Below are 24711 nucleotides of genomic sequence, written 5' to 3' on the forward strand. Positions count from 1 at the left end.
TTTAATTGCATTTGATTTGTCAGAAGCTTTTCAAATGCATATGCTGAACGTGTTCACAAAACAATATGCGAACAGAGCTTTACATGTAGTTATCAATACCAGGACATAAACGCAACAAAACTACCATCCTGTGGCAGATGAAAAGAAAAAAAATGTGCCGGATATTTCTCTCTTCTATTCTAAGGATTTGCAAAAGAAAAAAAAAAAAAAGGGTAGTAAGAGTTTATTAAGCCTCAAGACTGGCCCATTCATCCAATATGACACAGAGACAAGTCAGAAGACTATGTTGGTGAGGACCATCTCACAATGTGCAGTAAAGCACTTAAAGGGAATGTCAGCTTAAACACACTGTCCAAACTGCATGCATCATGTTATAGAGCAGGAGGGGCTGAGCGGCCTTCTGAAAGGCCCCAGGGCTGCCATTGCAGATTGCCTATCAAGCCATGCCTATGGTGCGGCTTGATAGATTGACTCTCAGAACGCGGTATAATGTAATGCTATGGTATTACATCATACTGCAGGAGCGATCAAAGCATCGCAGGTTCTTGTCCCCTCTTGGAACTAATGAACAAATGTAAAAATTAGTTTTAAAAAGTTTTATTAAAAAAAATAAATAAAAAAGGTAATAAAAGTAAAACATAACAAAAACCTTTTGCCATATTTATAGTAAAAGAATCTAAATGATAAAACCCAAAACACATATTTGGTATCGCAGCGTCCTTAAAAGTTCGGCCTATCAAAGTAACACATTATTTATCCTGCCCCATAAACATCAGAGAAGAAAAAAGTTGAAATTGCGCCTTTTGTTCACTTCGTCTGCAAGAAATAAAAATGTAATAAAAAGTGCTCAAAAAGTCATATGTACTTCAAAATGGGAACAATAGAAACTACAGGACATCCTGCAAAAAATGAGACCTCACACAACTATGTCAATGGAGAAATTAAAACGTTATGGCTGTCCGAATAGGGCGGCAGATAATTTAAAAAATTATATATCTTTGAAAAGAATTTGTTATCGGACCACACTGGTACCGATCTGAGGACCTCGTTGCCAGGTGCCAAATTGGTAGATATGGAAGCCCGTGATGAGGAGATTTGCTAGCAATTATCTATCAATAGCATGAAATCACTCCATGTTCTGTCAAGACACTTCTCCATGAGAACTCAATGAATTCTACTTTATTATCAACATTACCAACTCTTATACAGAAAGACGAGGGCGTATCCAAATGTTGCTTGGTACAAAGATTAGTGTTACATAGGTGAAAATACTTATTGATCATAAGGCTTATTGACATCTACCAAATAGTCTCAAAGCTCTTAAGGCTCATCTTAGCCATGGAAATCAGTGCAGTCAGGATATTGTTATCGTATTAGACAATATTTCTGCTATAGTTGTGTCTTCTCTGTTAACACAGCTTAGCCTTATTTAATTTGTCTGTTGACTTCTTATCTTAAAATCCTAGTTACCGACACTACAAAGCATAGGTTTTAGTCTTCTATTTAAGGGCCAATAGTCCAATACAAGGTAAGAAACATACACTTATTACATTCTGAAACTTAACACTTTATATTCCATGACAGAATTGAAAGTAGTACAGCCCCCAAAAAAAGAAGATAGATACGATATTCCTCTCCACTCTCTGTTTTACTTAGCCAATGGGCCGCCCTTCAGGCTTGGTCTGTGCAAACTGATTATGCATATAACAGTGGCAAGGTACCCAATAGCAATAAACCGAAACATCAGGCCCCGCCATCTGTGAGAGTTACAGTCTCAAACAAAAGATATCACATAGAGTATGGAGTATCTCACAGATTTATTGACTGGGCCAATTTGAATCTGTATGGGAGAATTGGGATACATATTGGATATTACAGGAAGAAAGGATTCCTCTGGCCATCTATAAATATATCCTGGATACACATTACTTGATATGGCTTTTTTTTAGGTTTGCGCTTTTTCCTTGTCTTCGTGTTTTTGTCTTGCCTGTTGTATTTCTAGTGGAGCATTGACTCCCAGGTGCCTTGTACCGTTCTCCAGGGTACATACAGTTTTATAGGTTGGAACTTGTGTTTGATGTTTAGTGTCGCTATATGGTGATGAGGGCTCCGCGGAGCACCTCTGTGCGTGCATGGTCCTTATAAAATTATGTATTTGCAAGTACCCTTATTATGTCACTTAGATAGTTGATTGCCAAGATATTCATACAAATGGCATTTTTTTCTCTCCGTTGAGTTTACTCTGGCGTTCTTTGTCTGTTGCGTCTTCACCTTGTTTATTCCCGTGATTTACTATACAGGTTATTGTTTATTTATTAATAATAGGACACAGAAAAATACAGTTTAAAAAAAAAAAATAATAATAATTTGATGATGATCTATTCTTGAAATCGACCATCAATTTCCAATCATTGGAGTTCAGACTCTCCGCACAGCCACTAATCAGCTGATCACTCATACAAAGCACTACCAACGCCTTGTTTATAACACATAGATAGGGGCTGTGCATTGTATTAAGCCCCATCTACTCGCAACAATCAGCTCTCAAAATTCGCTCAAACGATGGCATATGAGTGATAATCGTTGCGTGTAAATGCTACCATCGTTTACTTTTCGGCTGAACGAGGATTTTAAAGTGAGCTTAAAATACATCGTTCAGCTGGAGAGAGATAAGATTGACCGCACACTGTGCTCTGCTTGGGAGTCGGAGATGACATTGTAATCAGCTGACAGCTTGTGCCAGAACAATGGAGCTGTGTGCAGAGCTCTGACCACACGCTGTGCTCTGCAAACAGCTCCTGGAGGGTAATTTACAAGCTAATGAAGATTATAAAGTGCTAATAGACATTAGTGTCCAAGTGGCAAAATGATAGCTAAAACTGTCAATCTTTCAATCGTTTAAAGGCCCATTTACAAGCAAATGCAATCTTCAGAGTTAAGCCCCATTTATACGCAACGATTGTCACTCAAAATTCGTTCAAACGATGGCTTTTGAGCGATAATCCCTGCGTGTAAGCTCTTCCATCTTTCACTCTTCGGCTGATCGATAATTTTTAGGCGAGCATAAAATCCATTGTTCAGCGGGATAGAGATAGCAGGGACCGCACACTGTTGTTCTCCATGGGAGCAGCCGATTACATTGTATTCAGCTGACAGCCCGCAGCAGCCCCTGCAAAGACAACGCGGCTGAGTGCAAATTCCAGAGGACATGCTGGGATTTGTAAACAGCTGCTGGAGGTTCATTTGTATGCAAATAAAGCTGATAAAGTGCTAATGGGCATTAGTGCCCATTAGTACTTTATGCAAAATGATTGCTAGAACTGTCAATCTTTCAATTGTTTGAAAGATTGTCTTTGTGTGTAAATGAGCTTTAGATCCCCAATCGATCTACTACTGTTTGGCTTGTGCCAAAAATATGCTACCAGTTTTATATAACCAAATAACCCCATTAAGACCTGATTCAGAAGACTGCATTGCAAGTTGTGCCTGAGAAAGTCATGCACAACTAGCATCGAGCAGCGCATGGACATTGCATGTCTTATACTTTTCCAAACAAGAATAGGACATGCAACAATTTTTTTCATAGGCTATAAAAAGGGGTTGTGTGCTGTCCTTGAAACACACAAACGGCATACGGCCCAGAGATATGCCCACATGAGGTAGCTGCAAGCCGGTTTGGCACTGGTTGCCGATTTCCACGCTTCAGAATTACCATAGGCTGATGTTACGATAGGACATGCCTCTATGATGATATTCTCCTATTAATAGACACAGATTTCTGTTGAGCTATCAAAGTAGGCAAACATTTGATAAAGATATGAATACCTGGGTTTAAGGCAGAATTCATTCATTGCTCTTATTCCGGTGACGAAGTTATTCTTCATGTACGTACTTCCATAGTCCCTCTTTTTCAGCACTGCTTTAACTGCAAAAAATATACAAGTAAAGTAAGGGGAACTGCACAACATACAGTAATCATGTCATGTCATATAGCGGTCAGTTCAGCCAAACCTTCCAAACTCTTTAGAGCATTTTCCAAGAATGCACACTGCTGCCCATTTCTCTGACCCCATCAATCAGAGAATAGGTTGTGCCAGGCACAGCAGTGCCGCAGCTCCTTCAATGGGGCATCTGTACACGTTACTGGGCAGGGAACTCAGACGGTTTTATTTTGCTGATTGGTGGGGTTGCCGGAGGATGTATCAATGTGTATTCTCGGGAAAATACTCTAAAATTCACACTGATTGTAAAACCTTTAAAGGCCTTGTATATTAATTTTGCCATATGTCCTGGCCAGTTTTTAACCCTTTAGTGACAGGCCTATTTTATGCTCTAATGACCAACCAATTTTTCATTTTTTTTCGTTGTCACATTCTTACAAGCAGAACGTTCTAATTTTTTCATGGACCTAGCCATGTGAGGGCATGTTTTTTTTGTGGGGCAAGTTGTATTCTTTAAGACATCATTTTGAGGTAGATATAATGTACTGTATAATTTGTATTCATTTTTGGGGGGAGAGTTTGAGAAACATTTCACCAATGTTTTGTTAATATTTTTTCCAGGCTGTTCAGCACGCAGAATAAATAATGTGACAACATTCTCCGGCTCAGCAGGTTTATATAGTTTAAAGTTTTGCTGTTTGTGTACATTAAAAAAGTTAAACAGCAGGGATTGGAGGTTTCTCTGGTCCCCGCTGTTTCATCAAGTGCCAAGATGTCATCCGGCAGCAGAGTCGATTTCATCTGGCAGCGGAGTCGATCCGGCCCCAAGTCGATTTCTGCAGAATGTAGACAGATCCATTCTCTCTGTAGAGGCCAGGTTTGGTACTGCAGCCCAAATGAATCCCCTCAACGCACACGCGAACCAGCTTAGCAAACAGCTGATCGATTTTAAAAAAGGGGTTGTAACTAGAGATGAGCGAGCACCAAAATGCTCGAGTGCTCGTTACTCGAGTCGAACTTTCAGTGATGCTCGAGAGTTCGTTTCGAGTAACGAACCCCATTGAAGTCAATGGGCGACTCGAGCATTTTTGTATATGACTGGTGCTCCGCTAAGGTTTTCATTTGTGAAAATCTTAGCAAATCACCAAAGTCATGTAAAAAACACAGAAATGGATAGGGCAGGCGAGGAGCAACATGCAGGGCTGCATTTCGGGCTCCGAGGTCTCACTATTAAGCCACAATAGTGGCAAGAGTGAGACCCCCCACTGTCAGCATAACGATCGTTCTCCTCTGCCACAGCTGTAACAGCTGTAGCAGAGAAGAACGATGTTAGCCCATTGAATTCAATGGAGACGGCAATACAGCCGGCTCCTTTGAAAGCAATGGGCTGCCGGGCGTACGCGGGATGAATTTTCGGGAAGGGCTTAAAAATATAAGCCCTTACCTGAAAAAGAAAGATTTTAGTGTAAAAAAGAATAAAAATGCAGGCACTCTCTTCAATGGAGCCGCTGCTGCTGCCGGCGACTTCATTGAAGACAATGGTCTGCTGGCACACCTGAATTCTTTTTCAGGGAAGGGCTTTACATATAAGCCATTCCCTGGAAATGAATCAAAAGTGATTTAAAAAACAAAACAAATAGATGCTCACCTCCCTTCAGCTGATGCACAGCTGCCTCTTCTCCTGCTGTCCCCTGCACTGTGGTGCTGAACTGCTGTCATTCAGCTGAGAGCTGCGCTGAGCCAATCAGAGGCAACACTCACTCACCCATTCATGAATTTATGAATGGGTGTGAGTGAGATCTGCCTCTGATTGGCTCAGCGCTGAGCCAATCAGGGGCATGTCTGACTCACACCCACTGCAGGCCGGCCGCGCTGAACTCCATCTGCCGGGACAAGGTGAGCATATTTTTTTTTTATTTTTACACATTTCTGGATGAATTGCAGGGAAGGGCTTATATATTTAAGCCCTTCCCGACAATTCATCCTGCGATCGCCGGCAGCCCATTGCTTTCAATGGAGCCGGCTGTATTGCCGGCTCCATTGAATTCAATGGCCAGTGCTTGTTTAATCGAGACGAGTACTGCGTGGTGCTCGCCTCGAGTAACGAGCATCTCGAGCACCCTAATACTCGAACGAGCATCAAGCTCGGACGAGTATGCTCGCTCATCTCTAGTTGTAACCAGAATTACAAGACCGCAGGATAGGGGTTAACTGCTGCTTTATGGGGAAGGTGGTGAGGAATGTTCACCGCTGAGATCCACGTCGATTGCGAGAATGGGAGTTACATGTCCCCCATTCTCACTGAAGCTCCTGCAGTGAGGAGAATTAATAGTGCGCTGGTTGCACAAGCACTCTGCCTTTACATTCATTTTTAATGGTACTGCGGAGACAGCCGAATGGCAAGCGCTTGGGTACTTCTGTCAGCTCCATTGAAATGAATAGAGTGCTGACTGCACATGCTCGGCCGGCACTCCATTGCGATAGTATGGCAGATGGGGGATCCCCGTTCTCCAGGTCTCAGTGGCGGGACTCCCACCGATCAGCAAGTTGACCCTTATCCTCTAAATGGGGGATAACATCTAATCCTTATACAACCCCTTTAAATAAAAAATAAGATAAAATCAAAATCTGTTTAAAAAAAAAAAGTGCCATCAAAAATCTGTAAATTTGATGGAAACCTGACAGACATCATTAGGCATATTTGGAATCGGTCAACTTTTTATTAGGTTTGGATAGAAAACACATTTAGCACAGCTATCGTGGCTTCATTAACAGAGATGAGCGAGTATCCTCGCTAAGGCACATTACTCGAGCGAGTTGTGCCTTAGCCGAGTATCTCCCCGCTCGTCTCTAAAGATTCGGGGGCCGGCGCGGGTGACAGGTGAGTTGCGGCGGGGAGCAGGGAGGAGAGAGGGAGAGATCTCCCCTCCGTTCCTCCCCGCTCTCCCCCGCCGCTCCCCGCCCCCCGAATCTTGAGACGAGCGGGGAGATACTCGGCTAAGGCACCACTCGCTCGAGTAATGTGACTTAGCAAGTATACTCGCTCATCTCTATTCATTAACACAGCAAGTCATAGTGCAAATGTGAAAAAAAACCTAAAAATGCAGGAAAAAAAAAAAAAAAAAAAAAAGAGATAATGCAGTAAGACTAAATCACAAACCTTTAACTTGAATGGGATCTGGGGGTATAATGATTTTTTGTTCAGGTTTGCCAGGATCCGATCCTGATGAAGACAAGAAATTTATTAAAAACTTTATTCAAAATATACACTCTTGTCATTAATTTCTCCAACTGGATTACATTTCATGTAGGTTTAAGGATTTGTTTTTAATAAAGTTACCAGAAAAGTGAAGCTAATTTTGGCAATTAAATATCAATGCTAAAGTCAGAGAAATAATTCCATCTTTACGGTAGCAATTCAATTATGCAGAACCAAGTTTACAGATTGCTTCGGCAAAGGCATCCGACAGGGCTGCACCCTCTCACCCTTCTTGTTTAACCTATATGTGGAAGTGATCATGTGGAAAATGAACCTAATTGGAAATCCGAGTAAAAACAGGTGGCAGAAACATCAACAATCTCCGTTATGCGGATGACACATCTCTGCTTGCAGAAACAGAAGCCGGTCTACAGCAGCTGATATGGAAGATTAAAGGGGTTGTCTCGCGAAATCAAGTTGGGGTATACACTTCTGTATGGCCATATTAATGCACTTTGTAATATACATCGTGCATTAAATATGAGCCATACAGAAGTTATTCACTTACCTGCTCCGTTGCTAGCGTCCTCGTCTCCATGGTTCCGTCTAAATTCGCTGGCAGCTTGCTTTTTTAGACGCGCTTGCGCAGTCCGTTCTTCTCCTTTCAGCACGAGCCGCTTCAGTGTGCTCCCCGCTACAGCTCTTCTGCGCATGCGCAGACGAGCTGTCACTGCTCGGGAGCGCGCTGGAGCGGCCATTCTGTACCATCCTCTGTTAGAGGAAGGTGCAGAGCTGCCGAGCTGTCCGGAGAAGCCGCCCAGCTGTCCCGCCGTCCTGGTAAGTGATGGGCCGGGGGGGCTGTCGCTGCGCCGGGGGGAGGGGGGGCTGCCGCTGCGATGGGGGGGCTGCCGCTGCGCCGGGGGGGGCTGCCGCTGCGCCGGGGGGCTGCCGCTGCGCCGGGGGGCTGCCGCTGCGCCGGGGGGCTGCCGCTGCGCCGGGGGGGGGGGGGGGGCTGCCGCTGCGCCGGAGGGGGGGGGGCTGCCGCTGCGCCGGAGGGGGGGGCTGCCGCTGCGCCGGAGGGGGGGGGGGGGGGCTGCCGCTGCGCCGGAGGGGGGGGGGCTGCCGCTGCGCCGGAGGGGGGGGGGGGCTGCCGCTGCGCCGGGGGGGGGGGGGGGGGGGGGCTGCCGCTGCGCCGGGGGGGGGGGGGCTGCCGCTGCGCCGGGGGGGGGGGGGGGCTGCCGCTGCGCCGGGGGGGGGGGCTGCCGCTGCGCCGGGGGGGGGGGCTGCCGCTGCGATGGGGGGGGCTGTCGCTGCGATGGGGGGGGCTGCCGCTGCGCCGGAGGGGGGGGGGGGCTGCCGCTGCGCCGGGGGGGGGGGGGCTGCCGCTGCGCCGGGGGGGGGGGGGGGCTGCCGCTGCGCCGGGGGGGGCTGCCGCTGCGCCGGGGGGGGCTGCCGCTGCGCCGGGGGGGGGGGGGGGGCTGCCGCTGCGCCGGGGGGGGGGGGGGGCTGCCGCTGCGCCGGGGGGGGGGGGGGCTGCCGCTGCGCCGGGGGGGGGGGGGCTGCCGCTGCGCCGGGGGGGGGGCTGCCGCTGTGCCGGGGGGGGGGCTGCCGCTGCGATGGGGGGGGCTGTCGCTGCGATGGGGGGGGCTGTCGCTGCGATGTGCCCGGGGGGGTGGGGGGGGCTGCGCCGGTTACCTGCTGCCTGGCGGTGGGTGACTGGTCGGCCGTGTTCACTCCAAGGGGCCTGTCGGCGGCTGCGGGGCGTCTGGTTGTCAGGGAGACACAGCTGGTAGCGTCTCGGGAGCGCGCACGTCGGGCTGCAGAAAGCGACGGGAAAAGAGCCGGCGGCCATCTTGGGAAAATTTTTATAAGTTGCTGAAACGCTGGAACGGTAAGTACAAACCAGCTAGAAAAGTCATTTACAGGGGGGCTTAGTAATGTATGCTTAATTAGGGGGACTGGGCAAAAAAAAAATCCACTCCTGCCTCGAGACATCTCCTTTAAGACAAAAAGTGAAAAAATGGGCCTCTGCCTGAATTTAAAGAAGACTAAAATTATGACAACTGCAAAAAATGGCCAAATTCAAATCAAATTCGACAACAAGGCCATAGAATGCGTGCGAGACTTCATCTTCCTTGGCTCAAAAATTGACCAGGATGAAGAATCTATGCCAGAGATAAAACGTAGGATAATATTGGGGTGAAGCGCAATGCTAAACATGGAAAAAAATCTGGAAAGGTAGGGATATCAGTATAGCAACTAAATGCAGGATAGTGCAAACCATTGTATTACCCACAGCCATGTATGGATGGGAAAGCTGGACCACGAAAGAAGCTGATAGAAGGAGGATTGATGCGTTTGAGCTGCGGTGCTGGCGAAAGCTGCTGCATATACCCCGGACAGGAAGAGTAAGAAACAGAGAAGTCCTGAACCGTATAAGACCCGATATATCACTGGAGGCGAAGATGGCCCGGCTCAGGCTCATGGATCGCTAGAAAAATCTATAATGCTTGGACAGATCAGTGGTAAATGAAGACCCGTCCGCCAAAGGCCAAAGAACACGATGGCCGATACTGTGGGAGCTGATACTGGCATGGATATCACACAACTGAAAGAAGCAGTGCAAAACCGAAAAACATGGAGGAAGTGAGCCTTTAGGACCACCGAGGGTCATGAACGACTAAACGGCTAACAACAACAACAAATAAGTTTACAAAGTTTTGGTAGAGAGACCAAATCCCCATATAGCCGCCCCTTTCCTGTAAATCTAAGACAATTACCAGTACAAATTGATTTTAATCATGGGTCTTTGTGGAGGTAACAAAAGGAAAGAAAAAAAAAAAAAAAAAGAGTGGCCATACAAAACCAATTTTAGGAGACAGGTCAAAGCCACGTTATTTATGCATCTTATCCACAGAAGGCAAAATCTGAAGTTAAGACTTAAAGGGGTTGTCTGAGATAAAACGTATCTAAAACAGGCTCCTCCGTGGACAACACATAAGGAGCTCATACCCATCGCTCCCCATTCGTCCCCTGCTGGCACCTACAATTCTGGGATACACTGGGGTCGGAGTTGAACGCTGCTCTGACCCCCGTTTATTCCAGCAGGCGCTGTCTGGATAACCCCCTTAAAGGCCTTCTACTCACCACGCCTGCAGCTCTGGTTTGACAGCGCAGTGCAGAGACTGTAACCGAGGTGAGAGGTCAGTGGTCACAGACTCAGCAGTGGTTGCTGCCACCAGAGGATAGCTCTGTAAATAAAGCCTGCAGGAATGCTGTCCAGCCAGAGACCAATAAGGAGAGTGCTACGGGGGTCACTGTCACCACGACGGCCCCTACGCGGGTCACTGTCACCACGGCGGCCCCTACGCGGGTCACTGTCACCACGGCGGCCCCCTACGCGGGTCACTGTCACCACGGCGGCCCCTACGCGGGTCACTGTTGGGGCTTGTTCACATGGGCATAAGTGCATTTCAGCCGTAAAAATACACTCTATTTTAGCAACAAAAAATCATTTATGGCTGCGTTTTTCAGGTGCTCTGGCGTTTTTACATGTGCAAATACACTGCGTATTTGCACACACAAAGAACACTGACAGACTCGCTGGAATGGTGCACAAATATGCAGGTTTCTGGCGTAGTCACTGCATATTTGCACCATCCCATTCACTTCAATAGCCTATTGCGGTGCGTAATACACACCAAAAGAGGTCGTGCCACATTTTTTCATGCAATTGCACATCATGTGAAAAATACGCTCATGTGAACAAACACATTAAAATCACTGGATTCTATCCACTGCGTGTTGCGCGAGTAATATGATGCGCAAATACGCTCATGTGAAATAATCCTTACTATGCAATTAGAATTGGCCCTTTGAAGGCAACAATAAGGCTGATGTGGCCCTCGGTGAATAGGAGCTTGACATGCGTGTTAGAGAATAGCTCCCTTCTACTAAACTACCGTCTTCTCTGTCCATTATGTATACTTATTTTCCTGTTTATTTGGTAAAAATTAAAACCATATGGACAGGACTAAAAATTATGCCTATGAAGAATAACAAAGTTCATTAGCGTTAAATCAGCATGACATTGATAGAGAAATTAATCAGAGAGCAGGATTCAATTTCCGTAATTAAGAGTACCCTTGAATTACGAGTGTCTATTGCTCATGAGAGGTTTCAGATTTGCTGGCATGATGGAAAACTAAACAGCACTGCCCGACCCTCACCTTGACATTGTGTGCCATCATGGGGATAATAGATGGCCTCCTGCGTGTGTCATAATCCAAGGTGCTACGATGGTGGCTGGCATTTAGAATGTCCTAATAGAGGGAGTCAGCGATGGCCTACAACTGGCCTCTATGGGACACTCATCGTAGAAACACAGCCTACTCAGAAATATAGAAGTGTTCAATCAACGCTTTACCTACAGAATGTAAAGATGCTATTATTTAGGGCCAATGCCCATGACTGGATCTCTGCCACGTGAAACGCCGCGGAAATCCGCGGCGTTATGCCGCATCCATTAGGTTCTATTGAACCTAATAGCTCAATGTTCATGCTACAGAGTTCTACCGCGGAATTCCGCAGCCTGAAAGAAACCGCGGCATGCTCTAATTGCAGCAGAAAAACACGCGTCTGGTTTCCATTGTAGTCAATGGAAGCCGGCCATCAGGCTATACTTTCGATACGCCAGCTTGCCGGACGGGATTCAAGCTGCAAATCCGGAGAGGTGAGTATGGGGTCTTTGGGGGACGCTGTGACAGACTCCGATGCGATATTCCGCTGGCTGAGTCAGTCATGGCTGTGGGCATGAGGCCTTATACAGTTTCTTAAAAGCTGCATTTTTCTTAAAGGGCCACTCCAGCGAAAACACATTTTTCCATGCCTGCCACCCTCATCGGATTAACTGTGTGATTGTTCCCAGTAAGAGACAAGGTAATTTTGTATATAGGATACCTTTTAATGGCTAACAAAAAGACATGTCATAGCGAGCTTTCCAACCTACTTAGGGTTCTTCCTCTCACTTAAAGGGGTTGTCCCGCGAAAGCAAGTGGGGTTAAGCACTTCTGTATGGCCATATTAATGCACTTTGTAATATACATCGTGCATTAAATATGAGCCATACAGAAGTTATATACTGCCGAGGCTGGAATCGGCACACGTGACGGGGCGGAGCTACACGATGACGCGTAGAAGGGGGCGGAGCCAGAACGCCGCTCGTGCCCGGACCGACCAGAAGGGAGAAGACCCTTCTGCGCAAGCGCGTTTAATCGGGCGATTAGACGCTGAAATTAGACAGCACCATGGAGACGGGGACGCCAGCGCAGGGAAGGTGAGTATATAACTTCTGTATGGCTCATATTTAATGCACGTTGTATATTACAAAGTGCATTAATATGGCCATACAGAAGTGCTTAACCCCACTTGCTTTCGCGAGACAACCCCTTTAAGGGAATATATAAAATGACACACACACACACACACACACACACACACACTGGTATTAGTTTGCACTTACAACAATAGGAGAACAGGATGAGTGAAAGAGTAGGTCAATTAATCCACTGCTAAGGGTTGTGAAAGTTTTATGGTCTCTAAAAAAATAGATTATACCTACCCGATAATCGGGTTTCCAGGAGTCTCCACGACAGCACCAATTGAGATTGCCTCCTCCTGATAGGACAGGAACACACTGAGAGGTTAAAAGCTCCCCCCCTTCCCCACTTTCCTCAGTGGATTCTAACGAATTGCCGGGGTAGGAGCTCAACTTAAATTTTTTCCCTTAACCGGGGTTGGTTTTTTTTTTTAAATAAAATTATATTATATATGTTTTTTATATTATATTATATAGTTTCTTTTCTATCAATTTAGGGGGGGGAAGGTACGGGTGCTGTCGTGGAGACTCCTGGAAACCCGATTATCGGGTAGGTATAATCTATTTTTTCCCCAGTCGTCTCCACGACAGCACCAATTGAGACGTACCAACTAAAGTTTCCCTAGGGTGGGATTGCTGCTGAGAGGACTTTGCGGCCGAAGGCCATGTCCTCATCCTGCTGCACTTTTACCCTATAGTGTTTAACAAACGTGTGGGGTTTCTTCCAGACTGCGGCTTTGCATATCTGCTCGACCGAAGCTGAGCTATGTTCGGCCCATGAGGATGCTACTGCCCTTGTAGAATGGGCTTTAAGAGCTAAAGGGATTTCCTTCCCGACGGCCTTATAGGACTCTATGATGGCCAGGCGGATCCACCTGGCTATGGAGCTTTTCGCTGCTTTGTTCCCTTTATTTGGACCACTGAACTGGACGAACAAGTTGTCGTCCCGCCTCCAGTGGCTTGTCGCCTCTATGTAGCCTAGGACTGCTCTCCTAACGTCCAGGCAGCTTAGGGTTTTTTCTTCCTCGTTTTTAGGTTTACTAAAAAATGAGGGGATTATTATGTCTTGGGACCTATGAAAATGTGATACTACTTTTGGCATCAACGCCGGGTCCGTTTTAAATACTAATTTGGTGTCCGAGATTTTCAGGAACGGGTGGCAAATGGACAAGGCCTGCAGCTCGCTAACCCATCTTGCGGAGGTGATGGCTACTAAGAAAATGGTCTTGATAGTAAGCATTTTTATGGGTAGTGCTTCGATCGGCTCGAATGGTACCGTTGTCATGGCCCTTAGGGCCCAATTAAGGTTCCAGTCTGGAAAAAGATTTATGGGCCTAGGCCGTAATCTAGTTGCTGCTGCAAGGAACCTGTTGACCCATCTGTTGTCTGCGAACTTTGTGTCACATATAGCGCTAAGGGCTGCGACCTGGACCTTCAGGGTGCTTGGAGAGAGGCCCATCTCTAGGCCCTCCTGCAAGAACTCTAAGATTAGTGGGATGTCCGGGATAGAATCCCCGCGATCCCTTCCCTGTCTCCATGTGGAAAACCTTCTCCAAACTTTCTGGTAGATAAGGTGGGTAGTCTTTTTTCTGCTGGACATTAACGTTTCTACTACTCTCTCTGAGAATCCCTTCTCTTTTAGGGAGGATTCCTCAAGAGCCATGCTGTTAAGTGGAGCTTGTCTAGGCTCGGATGGTTCAGTGGCCCCTGCGATAGAAGATCTGTCCAGGTAGGGAAGATGACTGGGTCCTGGACACTCAATGTTGCTATAAGACCGAACCAGCTTCTTTTGGGCCAGAAGGGGGTCACCAGGATTAGTGTGCATACCTGGGTTCTGAAATGTTGTAAGACTCTGGGGATCAACGGTATAGGAGGAAAGGCGTACACCAGCCCCTCTCCCCAGTCTTGGCCTAGGGCGTCTACTGCTGTCGGACGATCTCCTGGCCGGAGGGAGAAGAAATTGCTTACTTTGGCATTTTCCCTGGTTGCGAACAGGTTCAATTGTGGGGTCCCCCACCGGTTGGTCAGGGTTCTGAATGCTTTCAGGGAGAGAGACCATTCTCCTGGGTCTATTTGCCTCCTGCTGAGAAAGCCCGCTTTTTGGTTTAGCGTCCCCTTCAAATGGGTTGCCGTGATCGAGAGGATCCGGCCCTCTGCCCAGTGGAAAATTTTCTGTGTGATGTTTTGCAGAGCAGGAGATCTTGTGCCCCCTTGGTGTCGTATATGGGCGACCGCGGTGATATTGTCTGACAGTATGTTTATATGCTGGTCCCGTAGCGAGTTCCCTAACTGCTGTAGGACCTGCCATACGGCCTGTAGTTCCCTGTAATTTGAGGACTGTTCTTTTGTCCTTTGAGGCCATGGGCCCTGAAAGAACTGGTTCCCCACATGCACTCCCCATCCCCAGGCGCTTGCATCCGTTGTGATGTGAGTGGCTGGGTTTTGTAGCCAATGAACCCCTCTCCGCAGGTTCTCTGGGGATGTCCACCAACGCAGGCATGTTTTCACCGCGCTTGGGATGTACATTCTTGTCCCTAGAGAGGACTGCCTTTTGTCCTATGTGGATAGGACTGAGGCTTGCAGGGCTCTGGTGTGAGCCTGGGCCCATGCCACTCCTGGAATGCATGACGTCAAGCTTCCCAGGAGAGACATGGCTTCCCGAATTGTGAATAATTGTCTCCGTAAAAAGGTTGTGACTAGCCGTCGGATTTTTTGTATTTTCTCCTCGGGTAGGCAGGAGCATTGCGATTCTGAGTCAAGCGTTATACCCAGAAACGTTTTCTGTTTGTCGGGATCTAGGCTGGATTTTTCCCAGTTTATGATCCATCCTAAGGATTGGAGAAGTTCTAGCACTATCCTCAGGTGTTTCGTTAGGAGTTCTCTGGACTCTGCTATTATTAAAATATCGTCCAGGTAGGGTACTATTAAGACCGACTTCTTCCTCAGGTAGGCGGCTACCTCTGCCATAATTTTGGTGAAGATTCTGGGTGCTGAGGAGATCCCGAAGGGCAGGCAGCTGAATTGATGGTGCTCTATTCCTTTGCCCATATCCACTGCGAACCTTCGGTATTTCCGGGACCCCTCGTGGACCAGTACGTGGAAATAAGCATCCTTTAAATCGATGGATGCCATGTAGGCTCCTTTGGGAATCAACTTTATCGTTGAGGAGATGGACTCCATCTTGAATTTTCTGTATCTGATGCAGGTGTTCAGAGGTTTCAGGTTCACTATCATCCGCTGTTTCCCACAGGGTTTCCTTACTAGGAAGAGCCTGGAATAATGGCCCTGGGTTTCCTCGTTTTGCAGTACAGGGGATATTGCATTTAGTTGTTGCAGGTCCCCAACTCTTTGCCTTAGTAGGCGTAACTGTTGTTTGGAGCCTCCCGTGATAATGAATTTTCTTCTGGGGAGGGACACCAGCTCTATCCGGTATTCCTGCTGTAAGATCTTTGGGATCCATGGGCCTTCGGTTTGTTCTGGCTTCTCTCAGGTTCCTATTTTTTTTTTTTTATTTTCGCGCTCCTGCGCTAAGCCCCGCCCCCTCCGCTCCTGACGCTGTAACTTCTGCAGGGAGGACGAGGGGGACTGAGGCTCCCACTTTGTACCCCACATGGGCCGCCGCGGGAGGAACCTGGCCCGGGGGTTACCACCCCATGTGGCGTCCCGGGAGTCGTCTGGCTTGGAAGGGAGGACAGGCTGACCCACTGCCCTCCGATCCGCCTGTAAGTAATCCTGGCTGGCTTCTCCACCAGCTCCTCTCAGAGATCCTGCCTCCTGGCAGGACAGGAAGACACTGAGGAAAGTGGGGAAGGGGGGGGAGATTTTAACCTCTCAGTGTGTTCCTGTCCTATCAGGAGGAGGCAATCTCAATTGGTGCTGTCGTGGAGACGACTGGGGAAATTGGTGTTAGGGGGGGTCACCAGGCCTGTGTGTTATCTCTGCTATAGATTTCTCATTCTCCAATGTAGCATGAAGCCTCTTGAGATGTTGACACCGTGATAAGAGTGTTAAAGATTGTTATCAACTTGTACCTCCGAATCCTTCTGTGACGTTAGGATTTGAAATTGCCTTTTAATATAGTAATGTTTATATGTTCTATGTCGTGTGCATGGCAGTAAACACTCAACCACAGGTAATTCTGTCTTTAATTGTGTGGAGGTGACGCCTCATCCTTGATTTCAGTTTTTGTCCTGTTTCTCCAATATGGACATTTACTGCACAGGATCAGTACACAACATCAGACGTGGAACATGTGAATGTCCCCGGTATCTTCTAGTCCTGTATGTTGGGGATTTGTATCCTGTCCGTGGTCCGTACATGTGAGCAAGTCTTTCAGCCCCTTGCAATACAGGGATAAGTTCCTTTTCGTGTGTCAGAGGGTAATGCACTCCTGATTTCTGGCTATCCTGGTGGCTCTGGGAATTTGATCATGAATTGAGGTGACATGGTAGCCCTGATTTAAAAATCTCCTTTCAAGATAGTATAGATGTTCCTCTCAGTCTGTTGGGTTGGAGCAGATCCGGTTGTATCTAATGGCCTGACTGTAGACAATAGACTTTTTGATGCATTTGGGGTGAAAACTTTCCCATCTGAAATATGTGGGCCGATCAATAGGTTTTTTATATAGGGATGTCTGCATTGAGTTGTTTTAAAGTTTTATGGTGGTATCCAAAAATGTGATTTTTGTATATGAGTAGTTCAATGGTCAGGTTTATAGTGGGGTGAAATGCACTGAATCTCTCATGGAAGTTTATTCGTTCTTCTTTAGAGTTGGTCCAGAGGATTCTGTCGTCACCAATGTAGCGGAAGTAGGCCAACGGTTTGATGGAGCCGGAGGCCAGGAAGTAACTCTTTAGTTTTTTCCCCCAGAGATAAATGGAGCAACAGCTCAGCCACTGCTCCATTAAAACATGTGAAAAGGGGCACAAAACCCACATTCCAGAAATCCATTGGGACCCCCAACAATCAGTCCCCTGTCACCAATCTTGTGGAGAGAAGAGGACTTTAAAAGCCTAACTCAAGACAACACCTTTATAACGGCATCTCAAATTTTAAAAAGATGCACCATTCATTCAATAAAGCCAGTGAGTAGAATCGGATCCTCTATAAAAACAATTCTCTACCAATGAAATGGTCAGTATTTACTAATAATGCAAATGTTCATCGGCAATGATCTTTACTGTGATTGGAGGCATTTTCTCAAAAGAGAAGCATTCAGATCCAAACAAAGCTTGTAAGATTTGGAAGCCAACATTCCTACAAATGTATGTTGCAACTTTCTCCTGACCCTGGCCAAATACCCGAGTCTACGGCTACCTTACCATGACTCCGTATTATATCTGCCAACGCCCTAACACACAGGCCTCTACCAGACTCCATCTATGTATTCTAGAAACACCCCTCTGTCGTATCGCGTCTACTGCTAATCAAACAGGGTATTAATATCAGTTAATATGACAGCCGCAGAAGAATTGGCTCCATAAAACTTGGCTCTTTCAAAGCCGAAGATTGAAAATCTGATTTTGTTTTTGTTTTTCTTCATCAAGCTCAGGACAATACGTGCTGACAGAAAGCACACAATGAATAATTCTAAACACATACATTTATCATGAACCATCACATAAAAAGAACAAAACTTTCCAGAAAATGCAAACAACTGATGGATTTCAGGGAAATTAATATCCGTTTGTTTTGCTAATGATGGCAGATGTTTTTGTCTTATAAATCTTACGCGGGGGAGATGGAGCTTCAAGTATTGCTGCTTAGATATTCAGGATTTGTAATAAGTGACTAGTTTGTTGCCTTAAACTATTTCTAGACGTGGTTGGAATGTAATGATCTTAACCACTTTGTGGTAGAGCATACGCAGAAAAGAAGAAAAATTTGATTTGGATCTTAATGGGAATTCTATGATTGTCGAAAACCTACTGGTTGAACCCATCACTCTAAACCAGGGATTTTACAATTACATTGGTGCCCCTCCTGCTGCAGCATCTACTCTTCTGTGAAGGCCTTAAAGGGGTATTCCCAAAATTGACTTTTATAGGTAGAAGTCTCACTACTGAGAATCCCACCAATCCCAAGGATGGGGTTCCTGTCTCCCCCTCTCTGCGGGATCACAGTACCCCCGTAGTTAGGAAAAGAATGAATGGAAGAGCGTTGAGCATACACTGTGCCACTTCATTCATCTTCAATGGCAGTGATGGGGATAGCCGAACACTTGTGCTTGGCTATTTCCATCTGCCTCATTGAAATGAATGGCGCATCACTGCACATGTTCAATCGGCGCTCCATTCATTTTCCTTGGGAACCCATTCTCTGGATCAGTAAGGTTCTTAGCAGCGAGTTCCCCACTGATCAGACTTATCACCTATCCTGTGAATAGGTGATAGTGAATTTTGGGAATACCCCTGTTTGTCCTGTAGAACCCTTGAGCAGCCAAAACAATGGAGAACCCCCACAAATGACCCAATTTTGAAAACTAGACCCCTTAGCGCATTCATCTAGGGGTGAACTGCGTATTTTTACGCCACATTTTTGTGAATTAATCTGATCAAAGCAGAAGTAAAAAAAAATACGATTTTCATTCTTTTGGCAATTGTGTCATTTTAAAAACAGGGTTTTGTTGTACAGCACATTTATGAATGAAGGCTTTCACCTCAAAATAGATACCCCTGTTTGTCCTGTGTTCAGAAACATGCCCATTGTGCCCCTAATATGTCCGTATGCACAACGGTGCCCAAACCGAAAGGAGCAATAAACTTCAACTGTGTTTTAACTTTTACGTAATCGCCTAAGGACTGCTCACCGCGGCCCTCTGTCACTGATCCAGGCTCTCAGCTACCTTTAGTAGCAAGGAGACTAAATTTCCTGGGCCCTCCCCAGCTTCTGCTCTTGAGGCTACCATTTTGTAGATGGGTGCATGCACCGAAGTTGGGGAAAGGTCCGCCAGGGGACATCGCCAAGGCCTTAGGCAAGTTATTTCACCTCCCCTCGTGGATCGGATTCGTCATTGGAGGCGAAACTATCTTTTTTTTAACTTTTATGTTACCGACGTTTTCTATTGGAAAACAGCGATCACGCAACTAGGGACCGCGTACCGCGGCCCCGTGAAATCTCCAGGCTCTTGGCTACGCTTGGTAGCCGGGAGAAGGGAAGCAGGGAGATTTTAAATTACCCTGGAAATTTGCAACTCCTGCACGTGTCCGCCGTTTGGTCTGCGGATAAATCTGGGGGCCTTTTGACCGTAATTTCAGTGAGGGAAGATGAAACTTAAGTTTATTATTTTGTTTTTAAACTTTTTCTTACTTTACATGATTGCTGTTATCCATTGGATAGCAGCGATCATGTGATCGGGAACCGCATATGATCCCCGGTGACATCCTCTGCTCCTAGCTACGCGTTAGCCTGAAGCCAGAAAGATTTTAAATTTCCTAGGCTGCGTGCCCTTCTGTGAATCTGCCTGACGCATGATGTCTGACGCGCATGCACAGAATGCGTCTTCGGGATGGGGAGGACAACGCAGAGGACATGGGTGAGTACTTTCAGCTGCCCTGATCGATCCGATCCCACGGGTGGTCCCGCGGCCGGGAGTCGGCAGCATAGAGCGGTCACGTCCACAGCTTTCAGGGTTTTAATCCCCGCAGGGAGCATGTTTTTATGTCCCTTCAATGCCTGTGGCGCAGGCTATTTGTTTCAAGTGCCCTTTAGGGACTAATATAAAAAAAAGTTAGGAATAAGGGGGGGGGGGGGGTGAAAAACAACTTTATTAAAATAAAAAAGTTAAAAAAAAAACGCGTATGTACTCCAAAATGCTACCGACAGAAATAAGCCAACACGCAACTACATTGACAGAAAAATAAAAGTTATGACTGTCAAAAGATGGTGGCAGAGAATAAATCACATTTTTTGCCAAAGATATCATTTTTTTAAAGTGGTACAAAAAAAAAAAAAAAAATATATAGAAATTTGTCGTCACAATCATACTGACCCAAATAAAATAATATTTTTGCTGCTGTGGACAGAAATGCACATTATAGTAAAAAAGAAAAAGAAAAGGAAAAAAAAAAAATAGAAGAGGGTAAGAGGACATACACTGACAAGACGAAAAGGCACCCCCTACAGATCATACAAATAAAGAGCATGTGCACATATCATCCACACAAAAAGCTGAGTATTCAGAAAAACCTAGTATATGAATAATTAATTTATAATCCTACAATTACACCTATGCTCCCTAATAAAAAAGGCATTCATAAAAATATTTAGTGATGCCTTAAGGATATACACCAATGCTCGCTCTATCTATCTATCTACGAAAGCCCTCACTGACTGACTGACTGGCCACTATTTCTCCAACTTCCCGATGTCGTAGAAACATGAAATATGGAACAAGCATTGATTATGTCATAAATAGGAAAAGCTAATGGGCCCAACTCGATTATTCAATTGCAAGCGCAAAAGAATTAGCGTCCAAATTTTACGTACGGAATCTAATTCTCTCACTTCCTGACGTCATTTTATATAAAGGAATTGTCGCATGGTTACCTCCACGCAGTGTTTCCTGGGTAACGCAAAGAACCATGCAAAATGGTAAGCATATTTTTTTCCTCGGTATCTCTAAAGTAACCACGACTTCATAAGATTTTCTGTTTGAACACCAGATAAACACCAGTACCAAATTAACTCGGGTGAAGCCAGGTATATCAGCTAGTATATTAATAACAGCCAACAATGCGAGCCCTGTGTTCTTGCCAATCATGTAATGTGTACAGAGAGCTCCTGACTCCCCCCGAAGGCAAATGTCAGGGGGAGATCTTTCTGCCCTCCTTGCCCAGGGGTGTGTGACAGCAGCTTCCTCCCCTTTCTACATTCAGAGCACATGCACCTTCAGCACGGGGGTGTCAGGCGAGATAGCTGTCGGCTGCAGAGCATTCACCAGGCAGCCATCTAATGTGTATGAGCATCCAGAGACACTTCTAAAACCTATCCAGTTCCTGTAGACAGGGCCATTTGTTTTATACTTTGACACAACAGGTAATAATTTACTAGATGTACAAAAATGTGTTCGCTAACCTGAAATGACTTTCCATGACAATAAATCATAACTAGACAAAGCTCAGAGCATTTCTATGGCAGTCGCTGCCACTCGGGTGGCTTTGTACGACTAGGACTATAGATGTGGATGATAGATCATACACATATTGTCTGCATCTTTATCCATAAATAATTATTTTGTTGTTTTGGTTGTTTTATTCTATTTCCCTATTTTTTTCTCAATTGTTTTTTAAATTTGGAAATAATTACTTTTCACGTTTTCAAGTATGTGGCGAGGATGTTGTAGTTCTTATTTTTTCCAATCTGTGCATAGGCATATTTATTTTATCTCAGTTGAGAATCCCACCCCACCCCCTCCTCCAATGATGCCTTATCTCCCCCTAAAAACTTTTCAATTAAAACATACTGACAAATAATATATTTTTACTAGCCGATATACCTGGCTTCTCCCGAGTTAAATCTTATACAAGAGTTTACCTGCTGTTCGCATGGAAAATTTTAGGAAGTTGTGGATACTTCAGGGAAATCAAGGAATAAAATTTGTATACACAGAGGAGTGTTAGATTCTCCTCTGACTGCATGTACCAATGTCTCTCTGTAGAATTTGCCACCCCTTCAACTCTTACTTTTTACCCTTACAGGGAACTCCCCTTTTTATTCAAATTTACTCAAAGACTTGAGGTTGCAGCCCTTTCTTAGCCTTAAGGCATGTTCCATCTCTGCAGTCCATGGCTGCATCCTTATATACTTTACAGCCTTTTAGCATATGCACATAGAGGTAATGAGGCGACTATAACTGACCTCTGTGGGTATATCCTGAGGAGAATAGAACTCATCTGTGTGCGTGTATATACTGAGGAGAATACCTCATCTCTATATGTATTTACTGAGGAGAGTATAACTGACGTGTATGTATGTATGTATGTATGTATGTATGTATAATATATACACACACAATGCTTGTTTTGTAGCTAAGAGGAGGAAAGAAATCAATTTTCTAGAATTTGGGGATATATCCTTTACCTTTTTGTTCAACAAAGCCTCCCATGGGTTTTTGCGTAGGTTATGGTATGTTACTGAGTAAATTAGGGAGTATGTTCTTATCCAAAGCCTTTTGACTCTGGGACAGGACCACCATAAATGGAGCATGTCTCTAGGGGAAGAACAACCTCTAAAACATTCTTTAGGATAGCCAGGGACCACATGTGCAATTCAGGTGGGGACCAAATACCAACGAAGAAGGATTTTGCATGAAGTCTCCAACATTAATAGGTTACGGACCCCTCGATTGGTTGAACTCCTGGGTGAGAAGGAGTGGTCTCAGATCTGAACGTCCCCCAAGTCCCGCTCCCACTTGGTTACATATGATAGTTGTGTGCGGTATGAAGTGTGAACAAGGTTCAAGTATATTTGAGAGATGAGACCTTTTGCCTGCAGGTGTTTAAGGCAGAAGGATTCAATGGGGGTAAGGGTGTGCGGAAATTTTGTATTTTTCAATAGGGAGGACAGCCAGTTTTTTAACTGTAAATAGCGGAATATTTCTGAGGATGGCATGTCCTTATTTTTCTGTAGGTTAGGGAACGTAGTCACCCCTTCCCGAGAAAGTAAATGGTGAACCTTAGTAATGTCCCTATGTGTCCAGTTTTGAAAAGCTAAAGGGGAGTCATGACCTTGTGGAAATAACGGATTACGCAAGAGCGGTAGCGGGGGTAGATGAGGGGAGAGCAGATTTCTGGAGTATTTTATGGAGTTCCAAACTCGAAGAGAATGTTTTATAATTGGGTTGGATATTGCGGGCCTGTAAGTTGGGGGGATCCATAATAATGGATCTACTGTGAGGGGGTGTATTTCAATGGCCTCTATCGAAAGCCAAAGAGGGGCATTTATGGTGGAATGCAGGGAGGCTAACTGGGCTACCTGGGCCGCCCGCCTGGTAGTATTTTGTAAGCTGTGGGGTTCCCAAACCACCCTGATGCCCATGTCTGTACAAAGTGGAACGTGATACTCTGGGGATAGAGTTATTCCAGATAAAGCGGAGGGTCATCGGTTGAAGTGTTTTCAAAAAATGCCCAGGAACCGGAACCGGAAGAGCTCTAAAAAAATAGAGAAGTTTAGGAAGGAACGACATCTTTAAGGAGTTCACTCTTCCAATCCACGATATGTGGTATCGGTCCCAGCTTTCCAACAGTAGGCGAAATTTACGGAGGAGTGGTATATAGTTTTGCGTGTATAACGTATCATAGGAATTTATCAGGCTCACCCCCAGATAGCCTAGTGACTCCGTCAACCATTGAAATGGTAAGTTGGATTGTAGCAAAGAGGGCAGTGCAAGATTAAAAGCTTTTGATTTTGTTTTGTTAATTTTCAAGCCGGAGATCGGCCCGAACCTAGACAGCTCCGCCATGAGATTCGGAATTGTAGTGTGGGGGGGTGATATTATAGCAAGTATATTGTCTGCAAACATGCTAATTTTGTGATGGACCCCAGCAATTTCAATTCCACCAATGTGGGGATTATTATGGATTTTTATAGCTAGTTGTTCTAAGGCTAAAATGAAGAGGAGTGGGGAAAGTGGGCAGCCCTGCCTCGTGCCCCGCTGGATTTTAAAGTTGTCAGAGCAAAAGCCCTTGTAACTAACAAAAGCTTTCGGGGAGTTATATAAAATTCGCAACCAAGTTAGAAACTCGGCAGCGAACTTCCAATGCTCTAATACCGAGAACAGGTATGACCAGCTCAAGGTATCAAAGGCTTTATAGATGTCCAGAGAGAGCAGCATTGCAGGGATACCCCTGATCTGAAAGATGTGTGTGAGGTGTGTTATCCGACGGATGCTATCTGGAGCTTGGCTGCCTGGGATAAAACCTACTTGGTCCTTTCCAATTATAGATGGTAAAGCCGTATTTAATCGCGAGGCAAGAATTTTAGTGAGAAGTTTTATAACAATATTTATTAGAGAGATAGGTCGGTAATTTTGTTTGTCTAGCGTTCTCTTTCCGGCTTGGGGATCATGGAAATGGGATCACTAACTTTTTCACTTTGCATTGAATAATCGAGTTGTGACCCCTTTACTTTTCCTATTTAGCATCTAAAGAATGATCAACCCAAAATTTCCAGTTTGTACGACATGGGGAAGTTAG

General features: G+C 45.6%; 1 protein-coding gene across 2 annotated transcripts in view; it reads right to left on the minus strand.

The window, feature by feature from the left end:
• SLC30A9 (solute carrier family 30 member 9) overlaps positions 1-24711 on the minus strand; it is a 123845-nt gene that overhangs the window by 71319 nt on the left and 27815 nt on the right. For both annotated transcript variants that reach the window (XM_066573140.1, XM_066573139.1), the window contains exons 3-4: positions 7102-7164; positions 3826-3925 (exon numbers count right to left, since the gene is read on the minus strand). In XM_066573140.1, coding sequence (XP_066429237.1) covers positions 3826-3925; positions 7102-7164 — 163 coding nt within the window. The remainder of the gene's footprint in view (positions 1-3825; positions 3926-7101; positions 7165-24711) is intronic.

This window comes from Eleutherodactylus coqui, chromosome 7 (genome assembly GCF_035609145.1).
Source record: "Eleutherodactylus coqui strain aEleCoq1 chromosome 7, aEleCoq1.hap1, whole genome shotgun sequence".
In the NCBI taxonomy this organism is placed as follows: domain Eukaryota; kingdom Metazoa; phylum Chordata; class Amphibia; order Anura; family Eleutherodactylidae; genus Eleutherodactylus; species Eleutherodactylus coqui.